Consider the following 15,483-nt stretch of genomic DNA (forward strand, 5'->3'; position numbering starts at 1 on the left):
CACTGGTGGACATTTCCGGGAACATCAACCTTCTTAGGAACAAAAAGTAAATGAATCTCCCCTGGTGAATGGTTGAGGGAGTTAATGTAATATATATATATATATATATATATATATATATAAAGAATGGTTTTTTCCAATTGGTAATTACAAACACATAAGCGATAATTTACATAGCAGATTACAATTTGCCTTTATCTCTATCTGAATGATGGGCTTTATCATTATCATGATGGTGTGCTGCATTATCCTAATCAATAGGGGTGTTCACCAAATCGCACAAACCACACAAACCGCAAAAACCGCCCGTAAAATGGCATAACCGCACCGCACCACACCACAAGTAATAATGCACTACACCGCATGGTGTGGTACAGTTTGCGGTTTTATAATAAGAAAACCACAAAAACCACACCATTCCGCACTCTCTCTATATATTAATATATTTATTTTTTTAATATTAATTATATTATCAATAATTTAATAACCCTAGCTTTAAAAAAAAAAAGTTTAATAACCTCAACAAGTGTTGATTAGGAAAGCCAACTCAAAATAAAGAAAAACTAGCTCAATAGTTTAAAACTTGGCCCAAAACAAAGGAAAAAATTAGTTTTGGGCTAGGTATGAAAAACCCAAAATTTGAAAATTTGACTGGCTTCAAACCGTTCAAACCGATTCTTATACACCTCACCGCACATGTAATCACAAAAATGAGGTGTGGTGCAGTTATGGTTTTGGCTAAACTCTAAACCACACCGCACCACACATGTAACCGCAAAAATGAGGTGCATTGCAATTATGGTTTTAGCTAAACCGTATCGTACCACAAACACCCCTACTTATCAATAAGTAAGCATTCCCAACAATGCTTGCTATTGCTTGATTGCTTGGAGTTTGATTTAGTTTCCATCTTGGCATAAACACATCAAGTTTCTTGAAATAGAATGAATTAGCTTCTAGGTCCTCTCTCAAAATACTATGTTTTATATGTATTTTGGTGTGCGCATGTATGAATGTGTGTTTGTAGGCATGTTCTGTATGTGGGCAATGCCTGCCATGTGTGCCAAGAAAGTCCTCTATGAATGATGTGTGATTGGGAGAGATACAAGATGGTGACTTATGTAACCCCAACTTTTTTTGGATTTTTCATTATGTGTCCTTCATGCATGTCAATAATCCAAATCTTTGATAATTTTCAACTGTGTGTGCAGAGGTTTCTTAGTTTTGGTTTGGTTATGATGTCTTATTCATGATTTGGAAATGATTTTGTCTGTTTTAATAAGCCACATGTTAGCTCGTATTATTTATATATATAAGTTTTACTAAAAAGTTTATATATGTATATGAAATGCTAGATATATACATTGTTAGTCCACTTCATAATAGCATAAGTTTTTATGAGTGAACCTTGACAAAATGTACCATATCTCTATTTTTTTGTTTTACTAGTGGCAGAATCATGCTGAAGATTATGAGTTTGCCTTGTTTGCTTCAAAAGGATCCTGTTTTGTTTGGAGTTCCAATTCTAAGTATCATTTGCATATTTTGTTTAATTGTTCAATAAATTAATACTCTAAGACTTTCTTTCTAAATTGTTTGTAATAAATTAAAAATTTTGAACTCTAAGATGCCTTAGTGGCAAAGTTATTAGAAGATTATTACTGGTTCAATGGTGGAATTTGCTCCTCTTCTCTGTGTTGTATATAATTTAGCTTGGGCAAACGATTAACATCCCTATTAATTGTTTTCTATTGTTCTAGTGAGTTTTGTAGTTCTTCTGTTCATTTTTCTTTGATGTGTGTGTAGATTAAATCCACCAACTCTATGAACCCAATCCAACCCAATCTAAACCAACGCCTAGGGTTGGTATTTTATGGGTTGAAGGGTTGGGTTGGGCTTTTTAGTTAAAAACTTGGGTTGGATCAGCTTTGAGTTGGCAAAAAATTTCAGTCCAAGTAAATCCAATCCATGCTGTTAATAGTTAAAAAAACATATTTAGTTTAAATTTGTTTTTTTAAATTATTTTGATTTTTGTAACTAGTTTAGATGAAATTGTAATTCTTTATTTGAAAGTGGGCTTAAATTGTAGAATGAAAACCAATTTTTTTTAGAACTACTATGGTCCATGAGTTTAGTTAGGTTTGGAGATTTCTCAATATGTGAAATTTATGTTGGATTGAAAAATACCCAAAACCCCTACTCCGTTCTCATTTATGATAATAATACTTTTCGTGAACCCACAAATTTTTTTTTTTTTAATATAATAGTGAACCCACGAATTGAATGGAAGTGAGGAACCCTTTTTCATTACCCTGAGAGTGGGTGCGCCAAGCCATTAAGGAATTATGTGCTGCCACTGCTTATGCTTCAAAGCATTACATCTCATTACTATATAGTCTATATTACACTCTTGTAGTCTTCTAGATGTACTCCTTTCCTCATATAAACTTCCATACTGAGATTAAATTATGGGGAAAAGAAGTTTGAGTGGAAATGTTAATGGCAATGACTTCCTTGACAAATTCAACCAGGAAGACAGAGCCGCCATGATTCTTCTTCACATAAAGCATGCCAAGCTGGATGAGAAATTTGCCATAGCTTTGCATGAAATCAAAAACCAAAGAATTAGGCATAACCAGCATGTAGCAAATATAGCAAGCCATGACCCATTCAATGTTTTCCAGGAAAACAAAAGTTATTAAGCCTGTCCATGAAAGCCTATGCTTACAAGCCCCCGTATTTTCCACCATTGCCACGCCTCAACGGCCTCATTGGAGCATGCATTAATTCACTTTGAAATGGTTTATGGTTTTGGAACTAATGCTTTCGGACACGATGAATTAGTAATATTTTCTAATGATTAATTTGACTTTACTGAATCTTTGTTTTTTGGTTTTACCCGTGGGAGAATCAGGCCCACTAATGCTTTCTACTGCTAGATTTATTGTAGTTTGTTGATCTATTTCAATTTCCTTGAAATAGATCAAATTAGTTTTTGGGTCTGACCCATAATGCTGTGTTTATATATGTATTTAGGTGTGCATCCCTGATTGTTAGTGTGTTTGTGAGTGTGTTCTGTATGTGGGTATGTCAAGCCCACCATATATTCGAGGAAAGTCCTCTGTGGAGGTTGTCTGATTGGAAGATACAAGATGGGTGACTTATGTACCCCAAGACTTTAGTTTTTTGGATTTTTCATTATGTCTTTCATGCGTGTCGATTATTTTTGAGCTTGCAACATTCAATTGTATGAACAATGGTTTCTTAGATTTGGTTGGGTTATGATATCTATTTGTGGTGTGTGGAACATGTGTTTGTTTTAATAAGCCACGTGTTAGCCCATGATTTGTTTATATATATATATATATATATATTCGTGTTTCTGAGTGCTTTTTAGCTTCTTGTATCTGAGAACTACTCATAATGAGAAACTTTAATTAATATAGTAGGGTTTTTTTTCTCTTTTTTTAAGAAAATTTTTTGATGAATAAACACGTTACAAATAAATAGCAAAAGCTCACAGCTAGCAGAGTACAACCACTCTGATACGCACAAAAAATCCTTCATAGACCACCTAACTGAGATTGCTAGCCTACAAATCAACAAGACTAACAATTTGACACCAAAACTATTAAAGCCAGGCTATAAACAGGGGTAGTTTCTAGGATCTGCCAATGACAGTTCCACCAGATTGGAAACATCTTAGGGCCTAATTAACACCAACTGCTTTCAACACAGAGCAGCACTTGAGGCAATCATCAACCTCAACCAACTATCTTTGAACATTCTTGAGCTGGACAGATTCCTTCATGTCCCAGTTACATCATAATACTTGATATTGGATAGAATCACAGTTGGAGCCTTCAACTCCAGGTTTGGCATCCTTGTTAACAGATTTGACTATCTGTTCCAATAGCTTTTTTCCTTTACATTGATAATAGGATGTTCGATTGCTTAGTGTTCACATTGTTTGTGTTACACACTGTTTATAGATTTATGGTCTAATTTTAGACAGAATATTAGACTATCTTCTGTACTTGCATATCAGCTTGGTACGCACTGCCTGTGTTTTATCATTGAGACCCCTGTACGTACTTCTATCCATTTGAGATGCATTATATAAGATCAGAAATAAATTTCCTGATTTATACTGGTATTTCCCTCATATTTAAGCTGAGACGTGGTTGTTTTGAGGAGCATATTCACTAGTGCCTTGTTTCTAGGAAGATGCTCAGAGGTTGAACCTTCTTCTTGCATCCCCTTAACCTTAGTACCCAGTAGGCGCGCACAAACGATTAGCCAAAAGTTGCTTTTCCCCTCCATTTCTGTATTAGCGCATGAAAAGTGTTTGTGTCAAGATAGGAAAAAAGGTTCCCAGTTTCTGTATTACACATTATGCTCTTTAGTTCACAATTCATATATAAATGAGATGTGATTATGGTTTATTTATTTTTGGTTAAGTATAATCAGAGTCTTATTATTTTAACTTTATTAATGCATCTTTGGCCATTAACTTTATTAATGCATCTTTGGCCATTAACTTTATTAAACCATTTTTCATCCTATTACTATATTAGTCTTGTAGACGTACTCCTTTCCTCATATAAACTTAGATACTAAAATTAAATTATGGGGAAAATAAGGTTGAGTGGATATGTTAATGGCAATGACTTCCTTCACAAATTCAATGAGGAAGACAAAGCTGCCATGATTCTTCTTCACATAAAGCATGCCAATTGTTGGATGAGAAATTTGCCATAGCTTTGCATGAAATCAAAAACCAAAGAATTAGGCATAAGCAACATGTAGCAAATACTAGCAAGCCAGAACCCATTCAATGTTTCCAAAGAAAACCATGGTTTATTAACCTTGTCCATGAAAGCCTATTCCTGCAAGCCCACAGATTTCCCACCATTCCCATGCCTCAACAGCCTCATAGGAGCATGCTCTAAGCCTTTTGAGAAGCAATTGGCATTCAGCTATGTAAGGTGTGACCAAAGCAAGCTCTCTCTGAACAAACTAGATGTCAAAAACTCTCTTATCATTGCTAAACAAGAACGAATATGTTGATAATGGAATTCCTATCATTATGTATGACATAAAAGATAAGGAACACTCAATGATGTTCAAACTTTGGGAGTCCAGGGTTTATGTTCTCAAGGAAGGGTGGAACACGTTTTGCCAAAAACATAGTCTGTGTGAGCATGAAGATTTCGTGACAATGTAGATGTTCCGCCATGTTCAAACTAGGGAACTATGCTTTTCCGTCTCTTCAAGAAGACTAAGTTACACAGTTGAATATTTTTTGAGAAAAAGTTACATGGTTAGATTTAATTGTTATCAAAAGAAGATGACACATTTTACAATATCTAAAGAATTGTATTTAAAGGTTTGTTTGGGATCCGTTTATTTTGCTGAAACTGAAAACTTTTTGCTAAAAGTACTGTAGATAAAAATAAAAGTTAGCTGAAATAGTACAGTGAGACCCATGAATAGTAACAAAAATAAGCTAAATAGTAAAATAAGTTGGCTTTTTAATTTTTGCCAAACACACACTAAGCTTTAAATATGAACCTTACATATCAATCAATATTAGCTGGATGTTTTTAGTGATAAAAGGGAGTTTGTATTAAGTGTAGGTATTAACTATTACTGTTAGCTAGAGTGGGGAGATTGTGCAAAAAGATTTTCAGTTTGTCAGTATGAAGTACAGGACATAACATAACGCCCATGTTGGAGGGTTTGACAACATTATAATAGTACATTTTTGGAATGACAATAAACCTTTTTTTTTTCATTTGAACCATGGATGTTATTCCCATGACTTGATCTCTTTGCCATGATTTTGTAATGCACAAATCGGCCTAGGTGGGTTCGTAGCTAGGATTTATATGGATGTTATTCCCATGACTTGATCTATTTGCCATGATTTTGTAATGCACAAATTGGCCTCGGTGGGTTCGTAGCTAGGATTTCTACCACTACTAGTTGCCAATCATCTTAAGCAACAACTTGCTCAACCTTATTTATCAATTTGCCGGCTTGTAGAAAAATATCAACATGATTAAATAGTATTTCAATATAGTGAATTGACTTTTAAAGTTACACACCACGACAGTTTTCCATTTGATAGCTCAAAAAATCACCACAAAAGGAGTATTTTTATACAATAAAGCTACAAATTTACACCATCTTTTGCAATTCTCATCACCCAGAGAGAGAGAGAGAGAGAGAGAGAGAGAGAGAGAGAGAGAGAGAGAGAGAGAGAGAGAGAGTTCCATTGAGAGTTCCATTAACACCTTTCTATATCATTCTATTGTATGCCACTGTCTACATGTTTTTTTGAACAACACTATACACTTTTTGTATATGTCCATTTGATTTCACCTAAATCCCATAGGGATTAGTTTCAAGTATACTTCCATTTAACCAACTACTACTCTGCTACATAGCACAACTAACCCACTCCCCTCATTCTCAAACAACATTTCAAGGGTGAGCCTTGGTGTGGACAATGGCATATACTTTTCATTGTAACTTTGACTAGCATTCCCATCGCATCATGACACAATCATAAATTTCAGGACTTTTCTACAATGTTAAAAATATGAGATAATTGGCCCAGAATGCAGTGATATGATAATAACAAAAATTGCTTCAATTGTCATCAATTGCACTAGCATGATGCATCTAAAGGCATGCAGCAAGAATTCAAATACTGCTACTATCATCAGCGCTTCTTCCAAATCTTCTTGGCTTTTCTTGAAAAATTTCTAACCATAACTGTGTCAGAGAATGTTAATGGAAGTTCTTCATCAACAGTCTCTCTTTGATCAAACCAACCTATGGAACCACTTTCTTCTTTTGAGTTGCCCCCACTAGATTCCGCAGGTGAGTTGGGGTCTTCAGGTATATCTTGATACAAGTGTTTTAATATGAAAAGTGCGGTATCATGATCCCTCCAATAGTTTATGTATGCCAAGATTCACAAATTAAAAGAAGATCAATGTACAAAAGCAACACAACATGCACGCTCAAGTTACTTGTCTATTATTATATTCCCCACTACAGAGAATGGGGATAAAGGAGAAGAAAACTGTTAAATTTTTAAACCCCACAATCAAACTCAAAACGCCCAGAGTTTAAAGTGATACGATCTTAAAAGTCCAGAGTTTGAAACTAACAAAACTATAAGGTTTAATTTCTAACAGTCTTAAACTTCACGATTTTAATTGAAACTTTAGAAATTATAAGATTTATTTTGGAACCACATTAATTATTGGGTTATATTTGAAAGAACCCCCAAAATATATGGTGTAAAATGTAATTTTCCCTAATCTTTTTCTCCATTTCTGCAACTTAATCTCTTTCTTTCTGACTAAAATTATGGATTTGTGACAATTTTTGTTGCCTACAAATTTTGTTGTTGTACGTATGTTATTAATTCAAGCTGGTGCTACATCTGTTCTTTATAGTTATGTTATTAATTCAGTTTCTTAGTCATAAACAAGATTATTGTTAGAAGTATATGGTTAAATGATTAAATTTACCATATCCTAATAGCTTAAGCTTTTGGGACAACGATAATTTAACATGACATCAAAGGAAGAGGTCCTAAGTTTGATCCTTGTCTCCTCCATTCTACCTCTGATTTAAATTCCCACGTGTTGGGCCTCACCTTTTAAAAGATAGTTTCAGCCCACACGTGAGGGGGAGTGTTAGAAGTTTATAGTTAAATGATTAAATTTACCATATGCTAATAGCTTAAGCTTTTGGAATAATCGGTAATTTAACAATTACAAACAAATGAAAAAGATTAGTGCAATTTATCAAATGATTATGAACAGATGAAAAAGAAGTTTTGAGAACATAAATATCCTAAACTCAATCTAACATTTTGTTAAAAATGTTTTAACCCTCCTGTGGTGTAAGAATAAGAAAGAGAAACGAAAAAAGAAAAACTTTTTAGCAACTGCAAGTATATAGTAATCATTGACATTGTGAAAACCTTATGGTTAGCAGAAACAGATTATTAGATAAGAACTAACCAGAAACAGATTATTAGATAAGAACCAAATAGGATAGCTTGAAAAAATGCAAAAAAAGGCCAATAAATGTAAACACATAAGAAGAATCATAGTGATAGTTGTTGCTTAAACATGGTTTGGTGGGATCAGATACATTAATCATTACATGCTAATTGCATAAACATTTTGTGCCAAATGTTCAAACGAGAAGTTAATGATGGAAGGCGATGATAATAGTTGCACACAATGTAGATAGTGAGTACTTGCCAAAATTATGTATAAAATGACTTTTTTAAGAAAGTAGAAAGCGGGTACTTACGTATGTGCTCCAAGGGCTTGTAAGTATGGATGCTCAAATGTTTTATCCTGCACGAACAACATCAAACTATTATTGGAAAAACATATTTCAACATGCAAATACAACTCAAGTTCAACTTAATCTTAATCACAACATTGATATCAATTACATGAGTCTTTTTCCACTTCAACACTTCAAAAGTTGTGTTCTTCGCTAACTCTTTGGAAATCTTCTTACTACTACCCACGTATTTTTTTTAATGCCCTTACCGGCTTACTCTTAACACTCCTTCCACTTGTATCAACTTTTTTAAACTAGTGTATCTGTAGATCTTCATTACACATAATGAGCCATCTGAGGTGACTCCCGCATCTTATCCTTGATTGATGCAATGCCAATCTTTGCATCAATATCTCAACTCCTCATTTGATTTTCCTTATGTTGTGAGTCATCCATCTGAACCCTCTTAACATTCACATCATGGCATTTATCTTAATTCTGCCATGTCCAAGACCTACATGAGCTGGGTACACAGCACCATGTCCATATCCTTGTTTTAAGATTAGCATGCAACAAGGTGGGGATACATACAAAGAATCTAGCAAGAAAGCTGCTCCAATGATCAGATTAGGTCCTTCTATGTTGAACTGGTACTACCTTATCCATTTTTAATGACTTCTAACAAGTAACAAATGCAAGATGCTAATCCTAGTTATCATTAGAAATATATGTGCAGTATCAGTGTGTGCATGTGCATGACCATGTACATGGTTGTACGATTTAGCATCAAATTGGTAAAACAACGCACTTGAAGCATGTGATCAATCCGTCCTTCTTCACTTCCAGTTAATCTCTGAATCATAAGAGAACCATATGATCTCCCCTCTTTTTCTTGGGAATCCTCTCCCTCTTCTGCAATATAAACATTAGAATTTTTACACGTATTAATAATATAGATCAAAGAATATAAGATTGATTAAAATACTTCTCCACACAACCGTAGATAGGCTTAAATAGCAAAAAATGGATTTCCATAATAAATACCGATTAGTTTGAGTCACCACCCAGTGGAGCTGGATTATAGTATCAAAATTATTTTTTGGTCATGGGGCAACAGTTTGATTTATTTTTCACTGTTTTTCTTGTTTCTTATTTGTAAAAAAAGCAGGGGACTTGGAAGAGGACCACTCTGTTAAGATATATTCCCCCAATCCTCCTTACCTTTATGAACAGAAGGAGGAGAATATGAAGTAACAATGAAAGGGGGGAAACAGGAAAAGTAATGCAAAACAGAAGGGTGAAAGATTATGTTACCTTCAAGGCTATCCATGCTTCTGGATTGGCAAACTGTGAGTACTTTGAGATTCGAAAAAAAAGGCTCATTAAACTATGGATGGTAGAAGGATTTGTAGAACAAGTAAAAGGGTCCACTGCAGAAGAAGTAGCAGATAGCTATCTTGTAGAACTCACTTTCCGGAATATGCTTCAAGTTGTAGAGAGGAATGAATTTGGAAGGCCAAAGAGATGTAAAATGCATGATCTTCTACGGGAGCTTGCTCTGTCAATATCAATCAAAGAAAAGTTTGGTGTTGTACATGATGGAGGAGAGGAAATGAAAGAATGCCTATGTTGGAAAACAGCTATGCTTCAGTACAGGCTTTCTTAAGCTTACAAGTTTAAGAATTCGTAATTTCCCTCAATTGAATGAGATAATAATAGAAAAGGGGGTGATGCCCAATCTGAAATCCCTAGATATTATCAGCTGCATGGAGTTAAACACAGTGCCCAAGGGCATTGAATACCTTCAAAATCTCCAAGAACTGGTTTTGGCATCTGTCTTAATGGAACTTTAAAATCGCATTGAAGGAGAAGGAACCGTGGATTTTCCAAAGGTGCAGCACATCCCAATGATCTAAATCTGGTAGTAATTCGGAATGTTTAATGAAGGTAGCTTCTCATGTCTATATGTTATATTATATTATTAATTCACTTTGAAATGGAACTAATGTTTTCTGACTTGAAAAATAAATAATCTTTTCTAATGATTGATTTTACTTTACCGTATCTCTGTTTTTTTTTTTTTTCTGTGTTACCATAGAATCAGGCTCACTAATGCTTTCTACTGCTTGATTGCTTGTAGTTTGTTTTAGCTACCATCTTGGCATATGCACACCAAGTTCCTCAAAACAGATAGAATTAGTTTCTGGGTCTGACTCTTAATGCTGTGTGGGTTTGTAAAGCCTACCATATGTTTGAGGAAAGTCCTCGGTGGACGTTGTGTGATTGGAAGATACAAGATGGTGACTTATGTAACCCCAAGACTTTCGCTGGATTTTTCATTACGTCTTTCATGCATATGATTTTCAATTGTACGTACAGAGGTTTCTTAGACTTGGTTTGGATATGATGTCTTATTTGTGATTTGGAACATGTATTGGTCTGTTTTAATAAGCTACATATTTGCTCCATATTTTTATATATATAAATATCTGTGTTTCAAACTTCCAAATGCTTACTTTGCTTCTTGTATAATTTGAGATCTAGTCATCATGGAAAACTTTGATTAATAACAGCTTGGTACATGCTTACTGTATCTTTTTGTTGATTCCCTTGTACATGCTTCCATCCATTTGAGAAGCAACATTTGAGTTCAGAAATAAATTTCCCAACTTTATACATGTTGTCCCTCATACTTTCCTCACAGGTATTCCCCTCCCAAAGCTGAGTCATGGTTGTTTTTAATTTAGGAGAATGTGTAGGGGGGGCTACTGGACTAGTGCCTACTTTGTGGGTAGACGATCTTAGTCATACTTTCTTTTTGCATCGTCTCTTAACCTTAGTACCCTGTAGATGTACAAACTACTAGACAGTAGATGAGCAATCCCCTTCCATTTCTGTACCCATGCTTGAAAATGATGAAATAGTGGTTGTCTCAAGTTGAGGAAAAAATAAGAAGGTTCCCAGTTTCTGTTTTAGTTTTACACCGTATGCTCTTTAGTTTGCAATTCCTGTATAAATGAGATCTGATTAAGGCTTATTTTATTTTTTTGATTAGTATAATCATAGTTTAATTGGTTTCCCTTTATTAATGCATCTTTGACCATTAACCTATGGTTCTCGAGTCCTCGTTAAAAATCTTTGACTTACATATAAATTCTTAATGAGATTTCCCTTTTTTTCCTGTGTTTTTTTTTTTTCCAATTCTTCTTTTGTGTAGCAAATATGTTGTTTTAAACTGTATTTTTATTACATTCCTCATTGTTAGGTTGTCTGTTCATGAAGAGAAATTAGTGCTCATAGTCATAATATCAAACTAATACATGTTGGAACAATTTTGTTTCAGTCTTCTAATATGTGATCAGAACTGCAACTTGATACTTTTGTGTTACCTAAGTTAGCAATATCTATTTGAATTTGTAATCGTACTCTTAGTTATGACTCAAGTTATTATTTTGTTATTCAGTGTTGCCTTTGCATATGCTAATATAACAGCTGCTTTTTGTAGTTTTTCTCCTCTACCAGATGCATCTCTTTCTCTTTTGGTAATCATTTTGATAGTAAGAAGTAAGATGTCCCTTCTCTTTGCTTACAAATATGCTTTCCTTCTTGTTTTCCTCGAAATATATTTTTGTTGGCTACAGCTTTGCATGGGTCTGATCTTGAGCATTTTTCATGACTACCTACTCTGATATCATGACAAATTACCAATTATTTTTAAAACTTAAAACTGTTAAGAAAGATGCATTTAATCATTTAATTAACATTCTAGCAGATTGATTTTTTCTTTACCACATCTTGGAAGTTATGGTTTCACTGAAATGAGTCTTGTCTTGGTGATGGCCCTAAAAGTCCAGACGGAGGACATGGGGAACCAGCTTTGCGGTGGTTGCTACCTGTAACAGGTGATGTTAAAGGCACTAAATTGCTGCTAAGGCGCATAGAAACACTGTACATGAACAACCATATTAATTGGATGTTTGGATGCTATGGAGTTTGCTTGGGATATTGGTGTATTTCAGATTGTGCTTACAATTTCAAGTAGATTCTTGAAACTATTCAAGAATCTAGATTGTTTTTAAATTTTGTGTTTAAGAAATACAATTTTAAATGTTAAAATCGTATTTTGATAATACAAATTTTACTTAAATTTTGTCCAAGTTGAAATCGCGTTTTAAGAACAATGTTTTAAGGGATGAAAAAAGAAAAATTTTCAAAAAAAAACAAAAAAGTTTAGATTCTCAAATAATTTCAAAACAATGTCAAATGTAAAAAATTAATATAAATATTTTGCAAATTTTGCGACACATCAAAAGTGTGGCCCAGCGGGACATCTTATAGAAGATGTTCTTAGCTTACAGTGATTTTTTCCAACTTTTTTTTTATGAATTTTTTTTTTTTACCAACAGGAATACATGACTGTGTCCTGAAGTATTTAACAAATCTGCATTCTAATCCTTAATAGAATGATCACTACATTCTAATCCTCACGTGACCTTTTCATCTGAAATCTTAATTTTATGAATCAAAAAATGGAAGAATTTCAAGCAAATACCACGTTGTATTCCATCTCAAATGCTTAATTTGACATTTAGAGTAGTGGTTTATTACTTTTGGACCAGTAAAGAGTACCAAGTAATTTAGAGTATGGTCATGTAACGTTGCTGCATAATCTGATTAAACAGATTCAAAAAATCAATCATCCAGTCCAAGTGATCAATCCCAAGTCATATTTGGAAAAGCCAAGATCCAATGTCCAATGACAATTACTCACCGATGCCTCCAAAAAAGAAAAATATCGGAGATTATTGCTAAATGCCATCTCAATGTAGACCGTGACATCTTTCTCAATATAAAAAGATGATGGCTATACAAATGTGGAGTAATAATCCAAAACAATTAATGTCACAGCAATAATTAAAAATAAAAAATAAAAAAAGCAGACAAATTGTGAAGGTGAAAGCAAAATTCATAGGAGCCAAGGAGGGGTGGAGATTCTTATGTCAGGGGAAGACAACAACCCATTTGAAAATGAAATAAAGCCGTCCGCTAATGGATACTACGATTTCACCTATACAATGGATACTATATCATTCAAACGACTAACGTAGTGATAAAGCTAGCAATCACCATTTTATAAACAAAAAGTAAATGAATCTCCCTTGGTGAATGGTTGAGGGAGTTAATGTAATATATATATATATATATATATATATATATATAGAATGGTTTTTTCTAATTGGTAATTACAAACACAAGCAATAGTTCACATAGCAGATTACAATTTGCCTTTATCTCTATCTAAATGATGAGCCTTATCATTATCATGATGGTGTGCTGCATTATCCTTATCAATAGGGGTGTTCACCAAATCGCATAAACCACACAAAACGCAAAAACTGCCTGCAAAATGGCATAACTACACCGCACCACAAGTAATAATGCATCACACCGCATGGTGTGGTACAGTTTGTGATTTTATAATAAGAAAACCGCACCGCACCGCACTCTCTCTATATATTAATATATTTATTTTTTTAATATTAATTATATAATTAATAGTTTAATAACCATAGTTTTAAAAAAAAAAAAAAGTTTAATAACCCTAACAAGTGTTAATTAGGAAAGCCAACTCAAAATAAAAAAAAAATAAAATAAAAAAAACAAAAAAAAAAAACTAGCACAATAGTTTAAAACTTTGCCCAAAATAAAGGAAAAAATTAGTTTTGGTCTGGGCAAGAAAAACCCAAAATTTGAAAATTTGACTGGCTTCAAACTATTCAAACTGAATCTTATATAGCTAACCACACATGTGATTGCAAAAATGAAGTGCAGTGTAATTATGGTTTTAGCTAAACCGTACCACACCGCACCATACCATGAACACCCCTACTCATCAATAAGTAAGCATTCCCAACAATGCTTGCTATTGCTTGATTGCTTGGAGTTTGATTTAGTTTCCATCTTGGCATAAACACATCAAGTTTCTTGAAATAGAATGAATTAGCTTCTGGGTCCTCTCTCAAAATACTATGTTTTATATGTATTTTGGTGTGTGCATGTATGAATGTGTGTTTGTAGGCGTGTTCTGTATGTGGGCAATGCTTGCCATATGTGCTAGGAAAGTCCTCTATGAATGATGTGTGATTGGGAGAGATAAAAGATGGTGACTTATGTAACCCCAACTTTTTTTGGATTTTTTCATTATATGTCCTTCATGCATGTCAATAATCCAAATCTTTGATAATTTTCAACTGTATGTATAGAGGTTTCTTAGTTTTGGTTTGGTTAGGATGTCTTATTCGTGATTTGGAAATGATTTTGTCTGTTTTAATAAGCCACATGTTAGCCCATATTATTTATATATATAAGTTTTACTAAAAAGTTTTATATGTCTGTGAAATGCTAGATATATACATTGTTAGACCACTTTATAATATCATAATTTTTTATGAGTGAACCTTGACAAAATGTACCATCTCTCTATTTTTTTTTGTTTTATTAGTGGCAGAATCATGCTGAAGATTATGAGTTTGCCTTGTTTGCTTCAAAAAGATACTATTTTGTTTGGAGTTCCAATTCTAAGTATCATTTGGATATTATGTTTTATTGTTCAATAAATTAATACTCAAGACTTTCTTTCTAAATTGTTTGTAACAAATTTAAAAGTTTGAACTCTAAGATACCTTAGTGGCAAAGTTGTTAGAAGATTCTTATTGGTTCAATGGTGGAATTTGCTCCTCTTCACTGTGTTGTATGTAATTTAGCTTGCGAAAATGATTAACATCCCTATTAATTGTTTTCTATTGTTCTAGTGAGTTTTGTAGTTCTTCTGTTCATTTTTCTTTGATGTGTGTGTAGATTAAATCCACCAACTCTATGAACCCGATCCAACCCAATCTAAACCAACGCCTAGGGTTGGTATTTTATGGGTTGAAGGGTTTGGTTGGGCTTTTTAGTTTAGAAACTTGGGTTGGATCAGCTTTGAGTTGGCAAAAATTTCAGGCCAAGTAAATCCAATTCATGCTCTTACTTAATAGTTAAAAAAACATATTTAGTTTAAATTTGTTATTTTAAATTATTTTGATTTTTGTAACTAGTTTAGATGAAATTGTAATTCTTTATTTGAAAGTGGGCTTAAATTGTAGAGTGAAAACCAAA

The 15,483-nt window shown here is 33.6% G+C and overlaps 1 protein-coding gene and 1 long non-coding RNA gene across 2 annotated transcripts in view; one reads left to right on the top strand and one right to left on the bottom strand.

Annotated features, from left to right (window-relative positions):
* LOC126699737 (phospholipase SGR2-like) overlaps positions 1 to 15,483 on the bottom strand; it is a 119,847-nt gene that overhangs the window by 28,177 nt on the left and 76,187 nt on the right. Inside the window, exons 5-6 of the mRNA XM_050397709.1 lie at positions 9,134 to 9,237; positions 8,347 to 8,393 (exon numbers count right to left, since the gene is read on the bottom strand). Of these exons, the coding sequence (XP_050253666.1) occupies positions 8,347 to 8,393; positions 9,134 to 9,237 (151 nt within the window). The remainder of the gene's footprint in view (positions 1 to 8,346; positions 8,394 to 9,133; positions 9,238 to 15,483) is intronic.
* Positions 9,504 to 10,791, top strand: LOC126700198 (uncharacterized). Its single transcript, XR_007647075.1, has 2 exons — positions 9,504 to 10,272; positions 10,466 to 10,791. It is a non-coding gene; the product is annotated as an uncharacterized LOC126700198 (long non-coding RNA).

Source organism: Quercus robur, chromosome 9 (assembly GCF_932294415.1).
Source record: "Quercus robur chromosome 9, dhQueRobu3.1, whole genome shotgun sequence".
Classification (NCBI taxonomy): Eukaryota; Viridiplantae; Streptophyta; class Magnoliopsida; order Fagales; family Fagaceae; genus Quercus; species Quercus robur.